General features: G+C 42.4%; 1 protein-coding gene across 3 annotated transcripts in view; it reads left to right on the top strand.

The window, feature by feature from the left end:
- The window catches only part of ppfia2 (PTPRF interacting protein alpha 2), a 291,948-nt gene that overhangs the window by 263,319 nt on the left and 7,905 nt on the right, over positions 1 to 20,724 (top strand). For all 3 annotated transcript variants that reach the window (XM_034673355.1, XM_034673353.1, XM_034673354.1), the window contains exons 21-29: positions 4,099 to 4,180; positions 4,330 to 4,530; positions 10,460 to 10,522; positions 13,015 to 13,047; positions 13,176 to 13,351; positions 14,549 to 14,646; positions 14,761 to 14,936; positions 17,406 to 17,474; positions 17,620 to 17,776. In XM_034673355.1, coding sequence (XP_034529246.1) covers positions 4,099 to 4,180; positions 4,330 to 4,530; positions 10,460 to 10,522; positions 13,015 to 13,047; positions 13,176 to 13,351; positions 14,549 to 14,646; positions 14,761 to 14,936; positions 17,406 to 17,474; positions 17,620 to 17,776 — 1,055 coding nt within the window. The remainder of the gene's footprint in view (positions 1 to 4,098; positions 4,181 to 4,329; positions 4,531 to 10,459; positions 10,523 to 13,014; positions 13,048 to 13,175; positions 13,352 to 14,548; positions 14,647 to 14,760; positions 14,937 to 17,405; positions 17,475 to 17,619; positions 17,777 to 20,724) is intronic.

Below are 20,724 nucleotides of genomic sequence, written 5' to 3'. Positions count from 1 at the left end.
TTCATAGCAGTGTCCGGGATTAAGGCCTCACCACCTTGCATCTTGGCGCCTCCTCCTCCTCCTCCTCCCCCTCCTCCTCCTCCACACTGCATGCTGCCTGCACTGTTTCCATTTCAGCATCTTGATCGATCAATACCGCTGTGGTCTCATTGCTGTTGTCGTTTGTTGTTTTATTTTAATATCCTCGCGAAGGTACCGACGATGTATCTGAATGTAACTGAGCACTTGAATGTAAGGTTGTGTTTTTCGGTGCATTTTCTCATTTCCTCCTGCTGCACGAGATGTGATCAAGACTGCATTGTAGAAGACGACATGTTTTTTTTTTCTGACCGCTCTACAGATGCTCCTGTAAAACGAATGTCCTCCATTGTGCGATAAACGTGCGTGAATGTGTGTGTGTCTTTTTTTTATTAAGAGCCGTATTTTAATTGACTTTTAACTCATTAACATTTTGTGTACTTTTGTCTCCCCGTTGCTCTCTCTCTCTCTCTCTCTCCCTCTCTCTCTCTCTCTCTCTCTCCCCCTTCTTTGCTCTCTGACTCTCTCTTCTCTCCCCCCCCTTCCTCTCCCTCTCATCATCCTTTGACTCTAACAAAGCGGGTAAGTTGTGAGGATGTATAACTGACCTCCTGGATATTGCCCATTGTCTCAGCCATATTTTGCCCTGTCTGCCATCTCTTCCTGTCTGTCCGCCATCATCCGTCCTCTCCTGAAAAAGACCAGTGCCAAAGCTGACGTTTCCTATTTATCTATCTATCCTCCATGGCTGTTACTGACACCATTGCACTCTCTCTTTCTTTTCCCATTTACCATCTGAAGACGTTTCTTCCCCCCCTTCTTACAGCTCTATTGCAGCTGCATCCATGGCTGGAGAGAGAATGTGCCGCTGCTAAATCTTGGGGCCCAATTTTTACACCTGGAATGTCTTCCTCTCCTTTTTATGTGTCTCTCTCTATTTGTGTGAATAACCAGCAGCAACATCTGGTTATGGGAATGTCAAAATGTTCTTTTTTTGTTTGTATGATTTGCCATAACTGTTTCCTTACTTCCCTTCTCCCCCAGCTATGTTCAGTGGATGTATTTTCTCCATGCATTAGACCCTGACCTGAACATAAACATGAGCTATCTCCCCATGTGCTGGATAGATAAGACAGTGAATGTACCTGACTGTATTTCTGAACACATTTCCTCTGTGTATGATGTGTTTAAGTGCCCTTTCACTGTACTGAGGCCTTCAACGCTACATGTACAATGTGTATCTCCAAACCCACTCTCTCTGTTTGTCAACTTCTTTGACAAAAAAGCGCAGGGGATGGTCGTTTATTCAGATTTCTCTGTTGTGAAATGTGTTCACTAAATTGGATAAAACCTGCATTGTGTTTGGTGTGTGGGTGTGAGGACGAGTGTGTTCCTTAGTCCCCTTGTTTGTCCGGCGTTTTCAGGCTGTCGATGAGTTCTCTGTGTCTCGCCGAGTGTGGGAGGATTCAGCTCCGTACAAAATAGCTCCCTGCACAACAAGCCAAGAGCCTCTATTTGCTGCCTTTTGTCAATAAGAAGCATTTTTCATCCTGCTGAGTGAAGCAGTTTCATTGCTCTCTGCAGCTCTTCTAAACAAAATATCTTGCTTTTAGCCTTAAATATGAGAGGGAACAGTAACTTTACACAGCGTGATCCAAAATATGCATCAGCAGAAAAACTCTGAGAAGGCTGAACCGGGATGAGTCAGTGCGATTCTGCTTAGACGAGCAGTGTGGTGTCCAGCTTTAGCAGACTGTCGCCTCTCAGGTGCTTTGGTGCACTCGGAGTCGCACACTCAGAACCTCAGCCAAGGATCCTTTCAATGTGGCCTCTTCATATTTAAATGCAGCATCTGAATCCAGACCTGCATAAGCATGAGAGAGCTGGCTGAGGATGATTTGATGATATAATAGCTGACATTTATGGATTAAAACGTCCAAAACTCAGCCAAAATCCTTCCATTTATTCAGTTTGATTTAAATTACACGTCCTGAATAAATATAACCCAACTTAACATACATTAAACTTTAATGCCTGAACTTTTTAAAGAATGTGATGAAGGCTGCTTCAAGATAAGAACAACAACTCCCATGATCCTGCACATACAGAGCCCCTGAAGTCTCATAAGGTGATAACCAGTGTCAGGGTAACATTTGTTTTTAATACACTGAACTTAGAGTTACTTACATTACCTTAAGTTCTTTAACTCTGCACAAAAGGAGGACTTATAAACAAATCAAACATCCCTTATCATGCACGCTTCTGCAACACTCTGAACTCACTCACGTCCTGTGTCGTGAGAGCAAACACAGCAGAACTATTTCGAAGCTTGGAGATGCACTGCTGTGAATTTGTTGCAAGAAGGAAGAGGAATGTGACAGAAACTTGCAAAGGAAAGATGCTAACACAGAGCTAGAGGATAAAGACCCCAAGACCCTGAGTGATGCTTTAGATATGAGCGGGATGCTTACACCAATCAAACTGCTTAGGCTTGATTTTCAACAACAATTATCAACAAAAGCAGAGATCAGCTTGTACATCATGCAATTAAGTGACAATGCATCTCAGGTGATCTGAGCAGTGAGTAACTAAATGAAGTCATGCATAACTTTTCTAAAAAGTAAGTAGAAATGTGCAATACATGACTTTTTTGACACTGATGATAAAGGTTAACTTGTGCACACAGGACAACAACCTGTCCCTGCAACATTAATATCTTGTGTGCACACTAGGGATGTAAATTTGAAGTATCCTCCATGATGAATCTTTGGAAATGTTAACGTTCAGTTATCAATTAGTCAATAGAAAAAGGATCAAGTTTTTCTTCAGCCAAGAACAATGTCAAATATGTTGTTTTTCTACCTAAATTATATTTTCCACAGAAAAAAAATGCTTATAACTTACGGTATTCAATACGGGTACAACATTACCACGCTGATTATCAACAATTAGGCTCATAATAAATATTCTCAGCGGACATAGTCTTATAAAGTGAAGGCTTAGACTACTAACAGAAACGTGTTTCAGATTCTCAGTGTCCAGTTTTCTGTCGACTTGTTCTTATTGAGAGAAATAAGCATGTGTATGCAGTCAGGATACTCAATTAATTGTTAACATCCCTGGTGTACATATTATCTTCTACCCACAACTAATTATCTTGTGCGTACAAGATAACTTGACCATGCAATATAAAAATGATGACCTCTGTGAGACTTCAGGAGCTTCGTACATGCTGCATCCTGAAATCATCAAACTAGAACATTTGTTCCTCCGACTGAGAGACTCTCTGTTCCAAGCACTAACTTATGTTCTATAAATACTTAAATAAGGAGTTTAACAGCTTAGATCTAAATAAGTGAAACAATTGTACCAAATAAGCTGTTTTTATGTAGTTTAGAGTTTCAGAGCAGCTGCTGATTCATCCTTTTTGTTTACAGTAAAGTAACACCTGCTCCAAGATCACACATGAGCTTAAGGTCCCAGCAGGTTTGGATTTAAAGACATAAGTAGGCCCAGCTGGATAAATGATATCATAATGGCCATGTGATGGTGCTATTCACACCAAAACTCCCTCTTATTACTTTGCAATTTGCATGAACTCTTCCTGTCTTTGAAATCGATTGAGTTTAGAAATCTTACCAAAGACATTCAGGGCACACCTGGTTAGATAAATTTAAGATAAGTGATGCATTAGGTGAGTTAAGGGATCAAATGTGAACACTAGGATCAAAGGTTTTGTAGGTTCGGTCAAAGACAGCCTGTGTGTTTGTGTCGTCTTGAGTGTCGCTGCAGTCGTGTGCTCGTGTGTTTGTGTGCTCCGCTCCTCGGCAGCACGGGGATGAATGATAAATCTCTGGGTGTACGATCTGGACTGGGAGAGATGAAATGTGTATGAGTACTCTTCTCTCATGTACTATACACACACACTCACACAAACACAGATCCAGCAGTGTCTGGTGCTGCAGGGATTTATGAAAAGCCATGTGCAGGGTGAGAATGTGGGAGTGTTTATCAGAGAGAGTTTTTAATGATGTTGAAGCGCGTACATTCATACGAGGTCTCCTCTGTCCCCGCCTCCAGACACGAGCTGTTAGAGGAGGCCAGGAGAAAGGGTTTACCTTTCGCCCAATGGGACGGTCCCACTGTTGTAGCCTGGCTGGAGGTACGTACTCACCAACCATGTCAACTAAAACATACATGACCCATTAACTGTTCTGCTTCCTGCTGACTTCACCTTCATGCATCTTCACAGATTAACATATTTGTCACTACAGCCTCTAACTCCTCTTCCTCTTCCTCTCTGTGGTGAAGCTGTGGTTGGGGATGCCGGCCTGGTACGTGGCGGCGTGTCGCGCCAACGTGAAGAGCGGCGCCATCATGTCGGCTCTCTCTGACACAGAGATTCAGCGGGAAATTGGCATCAGTAACCCGCTGCACCGGCTCAAGCTCCGCCTGGCCATCCAGGAGATGGTGTCGCTCACCAGCCCCTCGGCCCCGCCCACCTCCAGAACCGTGAGTTGTAGAGAAAACACTGGGAAGGTGGAGGCAGGGTGGAGTTACAGCTGGAGTTATAGTGGTGTAAAGTCAGAGCTGATCTGGAGGAAGACGACTTTAGTGTTTGATATTTTTATTGTGTTATTGGCTTTTATAAAAAAAAAGAATGTAAACATGACAAATTAGAGAAGATCAGAAATGCTGTAGGAGATACTCGTCACTTAGGAGCTAATTAGCCACCTGTTAGCTTAGCAAAAGACTTGGAAAAACAAGAGAAAGCTAGCCTTAAGGTTCATTTCGACCAAGAGTTCCGGGGTCTTTTAGCCCCCAGAACTACTTTACCCTGAACTAAAAGGCAAATCAGGCCAGTGACGTATGAAGGAAGAAAACTAAATGCACTACACCACCAGACCAGTAGAGGGCAGTAAAACAAAGAGGAATGCCATTCATCACAGATGACACCATAGAAGCAGACAGACAGGCAGGTATCATTATGAGCGACACAACAGTTAGCCTGTTAACATGAAGAGACTCAGCTGGCTCTGTTTTAGATGGTGCTATATTTCATCACAGATGGATTCACTGAATCCACACGTGAGAGGAGATAAGCGCGAGTAGCAAAGACGTTTCAACACGGCTTTTAAATCCTTTCGGCCGGTGTTTTGGTTTAAACAGCGACCCTGTTAACTGAACTACTGTTACAAGCTGCTAAATCAAGTGAATCACAGCTTCTTCTTTTGAAAAGTACACACACATACAAAAAAGATAGAACAAATAAAAACTAATGAAAGAAAGAGAAATCAAGTGAATCACGGATGGAAAAACAATGACTGAATGGTTTTTTAGAAAAATTTGAAACAAAAAAATTGACAAAAAAATTTTTTTGAAAAAAAACTAAATTTTGACAAAAGAAAATGTGAAATTTTTGAAAAAAAAAAAAAATTGACAAGAAAAAATGTGAAATTTTATTTTTGAAAAAAAGAAATTTGAAAAATAAAATGACAACATTTTTTGGGAAAAAATAAAATTTGACAAATAAAATTTGACAAAAAAAATTTGACAAAAAAGTTGACCTGGAAACTGTCGAAAAAATTAATTTTCCTCAAATTCGAAATTGTGCTCCAAAAGCAGAAAAAACTTGAAAAAAAGGGAAAATTTTGCGCCTGGAACCTGGAAAAAGCAATGAATGAATCAACACATGAGAGGAGATAAGTGCGAGTACCAAAGACGTTTCAACACGGCTTTAAAATCCTTTTGAACTCAAAAAGCCGTGGCAGAGATCGGCCGGTGTTTTGGTTTAAACAGCGACCCTGTTAACTGGAGACTCTCAGCCGGATGCATCCCTCATGAACGTCTTTAGACGATCATTAAATATCTGATGAGGATATTTTGAAATCTTGATAAAAACTAAACTAGTTTGCATTCCCAGGAACTTCCTCTGTGTTTCAACAGCTGTGTAAACTCCACAAACACTGACACGTTCAGCTGAAGGGCTCCAGTTTACAGGGTCACTTTTAAAACCATAACACCGGGAGAGACGCATTCACGGTGGGCTGAGAGAAGACTACTGTTACAAGCTGCTAAATCAAGAGAATCACAGCTTCTTCTTTTGAAAGATGCAGTTAATCTACCAATCAGACACGTTCAGCATTGCAAGCCCTGCCCCCTGAAAGCCCCGGGACCTTTGAAAAGTACTACCCCCCAAGCAGGGGCTTCTAGAGGGGAGATTAACTACCCCTGAACTAAATCTAGACCCTGGGTACAAAGGTCGAAACGCACGTAGTTCCAGGGTAAAGTTCCTCTGGTCGAAGAACACTCAAGATTTGCCTGAAAGAAACAAAATCTGCCTTGAAGCACTTTCAGACAATAACGCCTGAAAAATGTGGCGTCAGAGGAAATATTGACATTTAATTTGTGAATAGTGAGCTCTAAGAAAGACTAATAACTGCTGTTTTTCCAGTCTTGATTGCTAAGCTAAGCTAGCAGGCTACATGTTGAAGCTCCCTCATGTTTTCTGAAATGAGAAGTTGTTTCTCTTTGAAAACAGGAACATTTGAACGTGACTTTCTCTCCTCGTATTTATCTTACATCACTTCTTCAAAGCAGCAGACACACTCTCTTCCTCCAGAGCGGCTCTGATCATGTTTGTGTATCTAAATGTCATCTCTGCTTACACGCGTGACGCCTCCACACACGGATGACACATGTGTTGGCGTGTGACAAAAAGCTTTAGATGAGCAAACAAAGCCTCTAACACTCCACATGTCCATCAGTTATCTTTAAATCTGTGTGTAACCTGCAGAGATGAGTACGTTAATACGACGCCGGGAGTTAGTTTTCACTCCGGCGTGATCGCTCTCTCTCGTTTCTCCTCCTCGCACACATCTGCTTTCATAAATCCTTGTTGCCATGGGTTGCACATGGCCTCTGAGGACTCTGCTGCTCCTTAATGATAGCAAAGGTTCACGCTGCAGGGCGAGGACTAAGCCGGTACACTTTCATAAACAATGCAGGCTATACATCATGCAGACGGAGGAAGTAGTGCGGCTGAGGAGATTCATTAAAGTTTTGAGCCTCTGTGTCTCTGTATCTGTGCATGCAGTCTTTTTGCACTTTCTCTGTCTTCTACTGTTTCAGATAACACTCGCAGTTCTCCTTCCCCTCCCTACATGTACCACTTAGCTCCACTTCCACACCTCATGAAACTTTCATTACCAAGCATGCAACTCCACACGTCCCACCACAAACTCCACCGCTCGTGAAAACCTCCCCCTCACTTCACAGAGGGGGTTAATGGACCTCGTGAGGACGGCGAGGTGGAGTCATGAAGCAGGAAACTGAGCGGGGAAGGATTTGGACATTTAGCTGTTAATAGTGGGTCTCTTAAAAAAGCAGGCGGAGCAGCCCCTTGTGAGGACTCCTGTAATAGAGATGAAGTCCTTTATACTGTCTGAGTCTTGAGGGTGTTCCTTGTAAAGGTGCAGCAGATGCACAAAGCGTCACCTTAATGTGCTCGAGGTGCACGAATCACGAACCTCAGCAGAAGCCTGATGCAGATTTCAGCTCTGTGGTTTCTTCCTTGGGATCTTTAAAACCGATCTGCTTACTAACGAAGCAGAACATGTGCATGTGAGGTTAATGAGATCACTGTTAACTGAGTAAAACCACACTAACAAACACTGTATTTATGTTGACTTCACAACAAAGTCATTAATCCATTTTTGCAACCTTGCAAGTTTGGCCAGCGTCTGCAAATTTGGCCGATCGATCTGCCTTGCTCTCTCCCTACAGGCAACCAAATTCACTCCCTTAATATTTAAAGTACTGATCCCTGTAGGTCCGAAAAGTTGTGCAAACATTGGATGAATCCAAACACAAAGCCACTCTATGATCCAAGTAGAAGCTGCAAAATAACTAAGAGCTGAAAACAGAGAGGAATGTGTCGAACAGCACGGGTAAGAGCAAGATTAGCAGCAGGAGAGACAGGATCGAGTCACTCTTCTTACCTGGACAACGACAGGTTGATCTGCCTCTCTTACATCGTCACATCAAGTACAAGAGCAATGCATCAATATAATAAAAACATGTTGAAGTAAAGGGTTGGTTCAAACTCATCAGCGACCTCTGGTGTTTCTCAGCCGTGCAGAAGTCTTCAACTTTATCTGTGCATTGATACAGCTTCTTCTTTAGCAGGTTTAGTAAGAGCTGCATTGCAAACACTCAAATCTTTGCAGGGTTGTCAAAAGATCTCAGCTCTCCTGCAGGAAACAAAATATTTTTAGTCCTTAGAAGCTTTTTAAGAGTTATTTTTGCCCAGCAATATCTTGGAATAAGATTTATTCCTTGAACTATCAGGTCAGTATGACTAACATTAAGTGTAATGAGATATTTTTTTGCAAAATATATATATATATATATATTTTTTTTTTTTTCACGAACAACAGTAATAAACGGCATGCACAACACTGGTCTGCACATCCATTGTGGATAATATAAAAAAATATATATTATATAGAAAGAAAGGTACTTTATTAATCCCCAGGGGGGAAATTCAATTTTTTCACTCATGCTATTTTGGACATGCTACACATACAGTTTTTTTTGGTATATACATACAAATGCACACACATGCAGTGAACATGCTTAGGGAGAGATGTCAGAGTGAGGATACTGCCGTCAACTAGCGCACCCCGAGCAGTTGGGGGTTCGGTGCCTTGCTCAAGGGCACCTCGGCAGTGCCCAGGCAGGTGAACCAGCACCTCTCCAGCCACCAGTCCACTTGCCAAACTTCGTCCATACTGGGACTCGAACCGGCGACGCTTCGGTTCCCAAGCCAAGTCCCTATGGACTGAGCTACTGCCACCCCCAATATATATATATTGTCACGGCAACACAACCCTGGCACGAGCTCGGTCTAGGGCATCCAAGCGTTGGCTGTCCGTGTCATACTAAAGGAAGGAATCAGGTGGCTGTTGAGCAAAAGGCAAAAGGGAAAAGGCGGACCTTACCTGTAGCGAATTCTTTCCAGGACACCATGCACGGCTCCGGGACCAGCTCACGCTGCTTCCTTCTTGTTACCCCTCAGGGTTTCAGATGACAGTTAATTTTTAAGGTGACATATATAACACACAACAAAACTCAACGGGAAAAAGGGGAAAACTTTGCAAGAATGTCTTTCCACGGCTTCGGACAGCGTCTCTTTTCTTCTCGCCCCTCCAGCAGGTGTCTGCCTGAGCTAATCAAGACCACAGCGTTACCGTCATTGGTCAATTGGTCACGTGACCAGGAAGGTCCTCCCAACTGTAGCTCAACAGCCATAACCCCCATACTCTGCACAGGGTTGCCGTAACAATATACAGATATGAAAACAAATTTAAAAAACGTACAACACATAGGCAGAGTATTATTATTGGGTTTTTTTCCCAAAATGAGGGCAGCGTCTGAAGTTAGTCAAACATAATACTTGCAAGAGTCGAAGCCCCAGTAGAGTCTGAGAAGCAGAGCTACAGGGTCCATATTTGCATGAATTGTCCTTTTTTTTTAGAGTGGAGCAGACAAGTTAAGTACTCAAGAGGAAAACACTCCAAGATTATCTCGTGCCAGTTTGCCTTAGAAGGTGTTTTTTCACTTATCCATGACCAGAATATATTCTTCCTCGCAGCATATGTAAGAATATCATACAGTCTGCCAGAGCAGGTACCAACAGAAGCATTTTGACATGGATAACCCTGGAGCAGAGAGACAGGATTCATTCACATGGTCACACTGTAATGAGATATTTTGACAAGAACCTACATACACACTCAGCCAGATTTGACTTAGAAAGTTGAACAGCATCCTCTGCAGACCATCCAGAGACCTGCGTTGTGTTTTGGTGATCGCAGGAATCTTAAGGATGGATGTAGATCTTGAAACGATGCATCACCAACAGTGGTCTGTTATTCTGTTGGCCGACTCATGCAGTAAGACACAAGAGTCTTGAGATCAATCAGGCATACAACCCTCATGAAAACGATGTCAGCGTCAGTAAAATCTCCAATCTCCTGCACGGCTGCCTGCCTTTGAGTGTTGATTTGAGTGAACTGACCCGTTACGTTCAGAACTAAGTCGGGGAAGGATGTGAAATGTGTTGTTTTGTGTACTAATATATCTGGTGTTCTGCATGACATCCGTCTTGTTGTTTCTTGCACACGTCCTGTTTGCCTACACCGGGATGTTCTGTGTTGTGCTGTGTTGTGTTCTTGTCCTCTGCATACGCCCTTTGACCCCTGTCGGGTTCAGGGGGCCAGTTCATGATCTGACTGTGATGCTATAACACTATTGGCTTACAGTGGTGCTGCTCTTCTTCTTTAACACTGCTTGCCCCTCCTACCGGACCTCTACTACCAACCCCGTCGCTGCCGCTGCTGCTGCTGCTCTGTCTCTTGGGCTCCGCCCCCTTTTCTAGCCGTCAGGCAATGTGTGGGTGACCCATGAGGAGATGGAGACCATGGCAGCCCCTTCCAAAACGGTCAGTCCCCGTGTGTCCTTCACCGCCGCCCTCTGTCTGTCTCTCTCAGTCATGTGTGTGTGTGTATGTGTGTGTGTGTGTGTGTGAGGAGGGAGCGGGGCATGCATCATGTAACACCTCTCCTGGTTTGTGAACCTTTGTCTGACACTACATTTGAACTGGATTCATCCTGTTAATGGTGAACAAGCTGTGAATGTTTAGCTTCTCCAAATCGCTCCAGATATAGAAGTGTGTTATTTTTAGGACATCGGTGAGTCAGCCCGATCAGGATTCATCTCCACAAGATGATGTTTGGATGTGAGACTGTAGACAGGAGACAAGATTCAAGGTGTTGACAGGTTCTGGTTTCCATCTGCAGACAGAATAACATGACTGTGTATAAAAATAGATGGATGACACGCCTCCACCTCCTGTTGCTCAAGTGAGGCCAAAGTTTACCTGTGATTGATGCTGACATATTCTGCTTGTGACGTCATTTAGAGCCAAAGCCTGTCCTGTTGTGACCAGCTGGTTGAGCTGTGAACATTCAACTTACAGATAAAACAACAAAGACCCCTCAGGTGTGAAGTCGACACAAGCCACAACAGAACACGTGTGTCTGTTTGAAGCAGGCATGGTTTAAAAGAGTAAAATTGAAGTGTTTGTTACGTGTTTTCTCGCCATTCCTACTCTACTCATTGGTCCACAGAGCTGTCAATCATAGATTTACACCCCTTTTAGCATCAACTAACTTTATTCAAACATAATCCTAAGAAACTTAAACCTTTGAGCATAATTTAGCATGATATGAGCTTCCTTTAATAACAGAAACCATGTTTGAAAAACATTTATTTTTGGTGGATTCGTGTTTCAAAGTTTGACCCATGTCCCATCTGTTAACATGGAGGAGGCAAGCTTCATCCCCTATACTGCAGCCAATCAGCAGGGGAAGCTTTAAATGGTTTAGATGGTTGCAAGATAATGCAAAAAGCTGCAGTTCCTGAAGTGACCACTAGGTGGCCAAGGAATCCCTGATGACTGATGTTATTGCAGCAAATATTCAGCAGCTTCAAATTTAGCTTAGCATGAAGCCACATGATGAAATGCTAATTTTTTCCTGCAGAATTAAAGAACAAAGAAAAACAGCTTTAGTCTTAATAGATAATTTTTATCATGTTGCACAGTAATTGTTATCTTTCATCTTTTTTTTGAGTGGCTAAGAGTCATGCATAGATTTGCATATTTGGGGGCGTGGCTGTTTAAGAAGTCCAGAAACATGCACATGCAAACAAAAGAGGGTTGAAAGTTAAGATGAGTCAGCATATCCAACATGGCAATCGCAATTGTTTGGCTCCATTACGCCTCTTTAGAAATTAATGGCGTCACTGAGACTATGTATTATACAGTGTATGGTTTTGGCCTCACTTTCAGGGAGCTGTCGTGTCATCCATGTTTTGTTTCTTTTACATTCTATGATCCAAACTTTTTCAGCAGGCTTTGTTTTTATGCAGGAAAACAATCTGTGTGGTGAGTAAAATAGGGGAAGTGAAAAACCCAGAACCTGTCTGACATCATTCATCTCTCTGGACAGACGTCTGCAGAAACAATCAGCCGTAGAGATCGTCCCTCCAATCCGGCCTGAGTCTCACATGTTAATTTGTTAGTCCCACTGTTAACAGTGAAGAGTGCATGAAAAAGAAAGTCTCAAGTCGGATATCTTTCATCAATGATCCAGATAAATGCAGGCTACAAAAATGGCCACTGTGTCCGTCTTTCTGCAAAGTAGCATAGCTACATATGTGAAATGCAGCCTTTGCTCTGTGATTTGCTGCAGGGATAAGAAAAGAAATCTAGAGTGCATCAAGAAATGTATCTGAAAAACTGAAATTTGCACTCAAACTGTGTCAAGTTAAAAGTCAGAACTGTATTCATTTAGCCAGTTTGACAAGTTCAAGTTGAACTACTTCCCCTCATATAATCATATCAAGATAACGTCTCCATTCTAGGACTCTGACTCTTCTGGCCCCATGTGATCCCGCTCCTAATAACATCCTGCGTGTATTATGCAACAGATGTGCTTGATATAATAATCTGGTTTCCGCAGCGTTACAGCTCAAAGCAGAATTTCTACACTCCTTCGTTTCCAACCCAAATGCAGACTGCCAGGCCGGGCGGGCCGCGTGTGAGGATCCCCCCGGAGACAGATTCACACGCCATTTAGAATCAAACTATCTCTCCTTTTAACTCGCTCAGCTGCGACTTCAAGAAGCCTTTTAGCGCCTCAAAGCTGCGTGCGGTTATCTCAGGGTCGGAGGGATGAAACTTTCCATAAGCAACTTTTAATCTCAGTGGGTTCATCTTTAGCAGGACCCATGTGTGACATCGGTGATTGTGAGAATGCTGAGTCATGTAACTTCAGGTTATTAGGATTGCAATCAGGAGACTTAATGGATGCAGCTGCAGAGGAAGGGACTCTGTTGCCTCATAAACTTCTTCTTCTTTGTTTCCCTCAGAAGTCACAGTCTGAAGAGGGGAGCTGGGCGCAGGTAAGAGACCTCAAACCAGCAGCTTTCATTCTTAAACAGGTCTCTGATCACAGCTGATGCCTCACAGGTGATAAGAATAAAAGCATCGTCATCTTTAGAGAGACTGAGGATGTCTTTGTGTCCCTCAGACTCTAGCTTATGGCGACATGAACCATGAGTGGATCGGGAACGAGTGGCTGCCCAGTCTAGGACTACCTCAGTACCGCAGCTACTTCATGGAGTGCCTGGTGGACGCTCGCATGCTGGACCACCTCACCAAGAAGGACCTGAGAGTGCACCTCAAGATGGTGGACAGCTTCCACAGGTACGAAGGAGGAGATCAAACCTGTAGTTGATGTTTAGGGGGTTTTCAATCAGAGGGACTTGGGTGCGTTTCAACCGGTGGACCCAGGGTCTAAATTTAGTTCAGGGGTAGATAATCTCCCCCCTAAAAAGCCCCTGCTAGGGGGGTAGTACTTTTCAAAGGTCCCGGGACTTTCAGGGGGTCAGGGCCTGCAATGCTGAACGTTTCTGATTGGTAGATTAACCGCAGTGTTTTTATTCCGCCCGCAGTCCACAATAACATCACACACATCTGTGATTCACTTGATTTCTCTTTCTTTCATTAGTTTTTATTTGTTCTATCTTTTTTGTATGTGTGTGTACTTTTCAAAAGAAGAAGCTGTGATTCTCTTGATTTAGCAGCTTGTAACAGTAGTCTTCTCTCAGCCCACCGGGAATGCGTCTCTCCTCCCGGTGTTAGGGTTTTAAAAGTGACCCTGTAAACTGGAGACCTTCAGCTGATCGTGTCAGTGTTTGTGGAGTTTACACAGCTGTTGAAACACAGAGGGAGTTCCTGGGAATGCAAACTAGTTTAGTTTTTATTAAGATTTCAAAATATCCTCATCAGATATTTAATGATCGTCTAAAGACGTTTATGAGGGATGCATCCGGCTGAGAGTCTCCAGTTAACAGGGTCGCTGTTTAAACCAAAACACCGGCCGATCTCTGCCACGGCTTTTTGAGTTCAAAAGGATTTTAAAGCCGTGTTGAAACGTCTTTGCTACTCGCGCTTATCTCCTCTCACGTGTTGATTCAGTGAATCCATCTGTGATGAAATATAGCACCATCTAAAACAGCTCCAGCTGAGTCTCTTCATGCTAACAGGCTAACTGTTGTGTTGCTCATAATGATACCTGCATGTCCGTCTGCTTCATCTGTGATGAATGGCCTTCCTCTTTGTTTTACTGCCCTCTACTGGTCTGGTGTTGTAGTGCATTTACTTTTATTTCCTTCATACGTCACTGGCCTGATTTGCTACCCGGGACTTCAGCCCACGGTCGAAACGCAGACAACAATGGGGGCACAGGAACCTTTTAGTTCAGGGGAAAGTAGTTCTGGGGGCTACCCAGGAACTCTTGGTCGAAATGCACCTTCTGTTTTGATTTCATGTTCAGTGTCAGTAAGCGCTCTGCTCGTGGCGGGCTGACGGATGTGTTTGTGTGTTTATTTGTGGCAACAGAACAAGTTTACAGTACGGCATCATGTGTCTGAAGAAGCTCAACTACGACAGGAAAGAGCTGGAGAGACGCAGGGAGCACAGCCAGCACGAGATGAGAGGCAAGAGCTCCCAAAATAAAAACCTACTCTGCATCAGAACAAACAGAAACAGGATGTTGCTCATGTGAACACAGCTCTAAACTGAGATCTCTGCTCTCTCTCCTGTTCCTGCAGACGTGCTGGTGTGGAGTAATGAGAGGGTCATCCGCTGGGTGCAGAGCATAGGCCTGAGGGACTACGCTAACATCCTGCTGGAGAGCGGCGTGCACGGAGCTCTGGTCGCTCTGGATGATAACTTTGACTACACCAGTCTGGCTCTGCTGCTCCAGATCCCCAACCAAAACACTCAGGTACATACACAACCTAACTTTATTAGACCGTTAAGCTAGAGAGCATTAGACTGTGTGAAGTGTCACTTTGCCCTCTCCTTTCAGTATTCAACACAGAGAGGGAGATCAGTTTTTCATCTCTAAGACGTTATTTTAAAAGTCTTCTGGCACTAATCTGATTTTCCTTGAGCAATTATGTAAATTTAGTAATTTAATTTTGAGGGAAACATTAAATATATATATTTTTCATACCTTTGATTTTTTTTTTTGCGCCTTTAACTTCCTTCTTCTAAAAATGTGAAAGATGCTTTCTGGCTTTTTTGCAGTTCAGACTCTCAAAATGTGGGAGTCAATCTTTATTTGTATAGCGCCAAATCCCAACAAACGTTATCTCAAGACGCTTTTACAAACATAGGAGGTCTAGATTGTACTCTATATTCAATTATGAACAGAGACCCAACACCAAGACAGGGTAAGACTGAGTCTTCCATCAACAATAAGCATTGAACCTTGCAGTATTTAGCAAGTTACAGCGGCGAGGAAACACTTCCTTTCACAGGCAGAAACCTCGAGCAGAACCAGACTCATGTTAGACACACATCTGCTGAGACCGTGTTGGGTCTGTAAAGAGGGATAGAGGAGACTAAGAGAGAGAGGGAGCGGTGATAGTGATGAGATGAGTAGAAATAGCTGTTGCCGCTGGAGTCTGGAACATCCACAGCAGAAGGATGTCTACGGCAGCTCAGAGGAACCTACGGGACAAGGGAGCTCAGGGACTCCAGATAGGTTTATGGTTAAAGACCTCTGTATTTTATTTATTTTAAGGTCATGTTTGTCTTAATATCACTTTATATTTGTTACATTTAGTATATGAAACAAGTCATAAATAGGGGAAGACTTCAAATATTTCAAATATTTCTCTTCCAGTTAGGGCCTGTGTCCACTGACTGCGTTTTTGCTCTTGCAGCGCCTATTTTTCTTTACTATGGCATAGTTTAAAAGAGCGTTAAAGCTCCCCAGACATCACTCATTGAAACATGTCATCATCAGGGGAACTCTGTTACTCTTGCAAGTTTTTTTTTAAAACCATTTTCCCTGTTTTTTGGGGGGGTTTTTCCCTCACAATTTTTGAGAGAAAAAGGTTGAATAGTCGTTTATTTGTATTCACTGTGTCATGCACCAGCCCTTATGGACTTATAAGACACTACAAAACAAGAGAGGAGGAAAAGCATTAAGGTTTACATTACTGTACAAGTCAGAGGATGACCAAGGTAAGTGAAAGCAAAATGTTACACTTCCACAGCAGCAGGCAGGAGGAACCTACGGGACAAGGGAGCTCAGGGACTCCAGAAAGGTCTATGGTTAAAGACCTCTGTATTTTATTTATTTTAAGGTCATGTTTGTCTTAATATCACTTTATATTTGTTACATTTAGTATATGAAACAAGTCATAAATAGGGGAAGACTTCAAATATTTCAAATATTTTGTTTCCAGTTAGGGCCTGTGTCCACTGACTGCGTTTTTGCTCTTGCAGGGCCTATTCTCTTTACTAAGGCATAGTTTAAAAGAGCGTTCAAGGTCTCAGACATCAGGCATTGAAACATGTCATCATCAGGGGAACTCTGTTACTCTTGCAAGTTTTTTTTAAACCATCTTCCCTGTTTTTTTAGTTTTTTTTCCTCACATTTTTTGAGAGAAAAAGGTTGAATAGTCGTTTATTTGTATTCACTGTGTCATGCACCAGCCCTTATGGACTTATAGGACACTACAAAATAAGAGAGGAGAAAAAGCATTAAAGTTTACATTACTGTACAAGTCAGAGGATGACCAAGGTAAGTGAAAGCAAAATGTTACACTTCCACAGCAGCAGACAGGAGGAATCTACGGGACAAGGGAGCTCAGGGACTCTAGAAAGGTCTACTTCAGACATTCAGACCTCCAAACTGTGAATAAAGTTATGAAATATAGCTTTATAAGTTTGGATATTGAGTTTTTACCTTCTTCTTTGTGTTCTGAAACAATGACAGTCGTGTTTTCCTCTCCCGCTCAGTTTAAATTTAGACCCACGTGACGCTTTCTGCCAGAAATGTGATGTTTGTCCGTCTAAAAAAAGCGCCGGAGCTCTTCCAGGCTGGAAATGGAAACACCAACATTTACAGGGAGAACACTTTTGATCTTTTCTAAATTTAAAGGAGCTGAAAATGTTGCAGAAAATATCATCAATCACCAGCTCCTAATCCAAAAGTAGAGGTATGTCAGAACCCGCCTTCAAAAAGCTGGCGGACTCTAAATCTGAACACGCAGATCTGCCAACTGTCACTCTGGCAGGCTGCCCTGTGAGTGTTTTGTTGCTTATCTCATCCATAATCAGGTAAAATGGAAACGCAGGACGGATAACGTAACGTGTCAGCTGCCTCTGGTGCTGTTCGGCTAAAAATAGTCGCCCTGGTACAAATCAGAAACGTGTTGTTGTTGTTTTTCCCCTTCAGGCACGTCAGCTTCTGGAGCGGGAGTACAATAATCTGCTGGCGCTCGGCACCGACAGGAGACTGGATGAGGTGAGCTCACCTGTCCCCCCGCAGGGCTGACCTTATATCACACAGACAGGCTGTTAGTCACTCTAGAGGGCTTTAATATTTTACCTTAAGATGGTTTCACTCTCTCTGTTTTCTCTTTCCTCTAACCATGATATCCGTTCGTCAGTGTGATGAGAAAGACTTCAGAGGTCCGTCATGGAGGAGGCAGTTCCCTCCACGAGACATTCACGGTATCAGTATGATGCCCGGCTCAGCGGAGACGCTCCCTGCTGGATTCCGTCTCACCGCGACGTCCGGTCACTCCAGAAGACTGCCCCCTGATGGTGAGTCACATCTCTGCACCTCCTCTCACACATCCTGTTTTTCTTGCACATGATTTTTCTGGCTCCAAAGCGAAGGTTACATCCACCTGTTGCCCCCCGGGTGGATGAGTGCAGCACACCTGAGCGCCGGAGGTGGTGCTGCTCCCTGCCGTGTTGTGACCTTGTCTCTTGTTCTCTCTGACTCTGTGACGGCTGCTCTGCAGTCCTCTATGAGACGCTGGATGACAGTCCTGACGACATGTATTTGGATTGGTTTCAAGGTCAGATATGCCCCCCTCTGAAGGTCCCGGGCTTGTTGGCCCTGCGTGTTTGATGACTCTTCATACTCTCCCTCCTCTTCACACGGTCTCTGCCAACCACTGTCCTGCTGTACCTCTCCTCTTCTTCTCTTTCTCTCCTCCTCTTCTCTCTCAAATGACTCCAAGGGTGTAGTTTTGCAGAGCTGCAAAATAGTGTTCAAGTCGCCCTGGTGGTAAAAGCTAAGGGGTCAAGTTATGGATTAGGAGCCATGCTTGCTGGTTCAACCCTTGAAGTTCCAGTAAGCAGCAAACAGAGAGTGGCTGAGCGGTGCTATGTAAGTCGACCTGAATCAGGTTTACATAGGCGACAGATCAAACGGACAGTTTGTGTCATTTCTCATCACCCTGCTGTTAAAGGAGGATTCCGGCCAAATCAGGACTCCATTCAGGGAAAGTCTGAGTTTAACAGCTCCGTGTTTGTTTTTAGTTTCGGCTTTCACTTCAGTCAGTGAGATCTGGGAACATGTCAGCATTACTTCAACGTTGCTGTAAAGTCATGAAAAGTTAACACAGATTGGCAACTCTCTCATTTTGAGGACGTGATCACACCAGAAGTCAAATGTCAGCAAGAAGTCCTTAAAGCTCCTGTGAGGAGGGTTTAAATTGGAGCTGGAGGAGAAGAGTAATATTCTAGATTAAAGTCACAAACTTGCAAGAAAAAACTCCACTTCCCCGCCTCTCAGGTCTCACCTGTACAGCACTCAACCTCATTAAATTGTACTTTTAAACCATGATAAGCATTTCATTATGACTAAATTAATGATAAACTAACTTCATCTACTTCACTTTAAGTACACTTACCTGATAAAGCAGAGTGTCCTGATGTTACACCCCCTCACGTTGTGTACCTGGGGCAACATGTTTACTGTCTGCATCTTTGGTGTTACCAGGATGTCCCAAAAAGAAGCACTGTAGTTTCTATACATATTATGTTCAAAGTTTGTGTTATCCCAAATGTGCAACTCTATAATCTCACATTTTATATTATTTTAGAATTATTTCTCTTTAATTTGCAACCTTTTCCTCATAAATTTACAACTTTTTTGATACAAATTTGCTGATTTTTTTCTCATTAAGTTGCAACTTTTTTTACACAAATTTCCATTTTTTTCATTTAAGTAATCACATTTTTTCCTCATGAATTTTATGACTTTTTTTGGCAAAAATTTGCGACTTTTTTCTTTTAAAAAATGAACTTTTACCAAACAAATTTGAAACTATTTTCTTACATATGGGATTTTCTTTTTTTTGCAGACTAATTTGAGGCTCTGTTCATACAAGTAACCAACTTTTTACTCATGAGTTAGCAATTTTTTTGGGCACAAATTAACGACAATTTGCAACTTTTTTTCTGAAAAACATTTTTTGAGGTAAAATTTGAAACTTTTTTCATGCAAATTTGACTTTTTTCTTTAATGAAAAGTACTTTTTTCCTAACAAATTTGAAACTATTTACTTACAAATGAGATTTTTTTTTGCATACTATGTGATTATTTTCACACAAGTAACCAACTTTGTTCTCATGAATTTGCTCAACTTTGTGGGCACAAATTAACATCTCATTGTACAAATTTGCAACTTTTTCTGATAAACTTGACATTTTTGGGATGTAAAATGTGCAACCTTTTCATACAAATTTGTGACTTTTCTCTTAAAAAAAACCCTTACTTATTCCTAAAAAGATTGAAACTATTTTCTTACAATGTGGCTTTTTTTTTGCATACAAATTTGTGGCTTTTTACAATGTTACAATGTTACAATGTTACAATGTCATTTAGCAGACGCTTTTATCCAAAGCGATGTACTGTACATACGAGAACAAGAACAACACAAGCAAAGATCTAGACAAGAGGAAACAAGATCAGTAAGAGTAACAAAGTGCTTCAAGTCCATTTGGGTGCAGGTACTGCCAAGCAGTGTAAAGGCAATGCACAAAGTAAATAAGGAATTTCTTCTTTTTTTTTCAAAATAAGGAACATCTACAATGAATCAACCAAACAATTTAAGACCTTCCATTATCATCATCAACAATTAACATCACCACAATAATGACCAAAGTACCAAGTGCTGGGTCACTCAAGAGCTGAACACAGATTCCCAGAGTAGAGCAGGACAGTGTGAGTCAACTGTAGCTGGAAGACATGATCTGCCACTGGGGACAACAGTGGAGAACAGTCTAGCTAAGTGCATAGTGCTTCCTAAAGAGCTGGGTCTTTAGCTGTCTTTTGAAAGTAGAGAGGGACTCTGCAGATCGAATGGAGTTGGTACAGATTTAGTACAGATATTCAACTTTTTTCTCATTATTTGTGATTTCTTTTTTGCACAAAACAGAGATTTTATGCACATTGCACAAACCGCTTTTCAAAAAATAAATTCACTGCAAAAATCTATTGTGAGTTTCTCATTAAACAGCTTAGAGAAGCTTGAATATTTTTTCTCTGTTTGGTCATTTCTTTATTAAAGGTGACATATCATGCAAAATGGACTTTTTAATGGTTCTCTACCTGAAATATGTGTCCCTGTCTACAAACCCCTCGAGAATGAAAAAAATCCATTCTGCCCCTGTTCTGATTTCTCCACCTTTCTGTAAATGTGTGTGAAACGAGCCGTTTCAGACTTCCGTGTTTTTGTTACGTAACAACAATATCC

The sequence above is a fragment of the Notolabrus celidotus genome, chromosome 21, assembly GCF_009762535.1.
Source record: "Notolabrus celidotus isolate fNotCel1 chromosome 21, fNotCel1.pri, whole genome shotgun sequence".
Taxonomy (NCBI): domain Eukaryota; kingdom Metazoa; phylum Chordata; class Actinopteri; order Labriformes; family Labridae; genus Notolabrus; species Notolabrus celidotus.
This window is presented reverse-complemented; position numbering and strand designations above follow the sequence as displayed.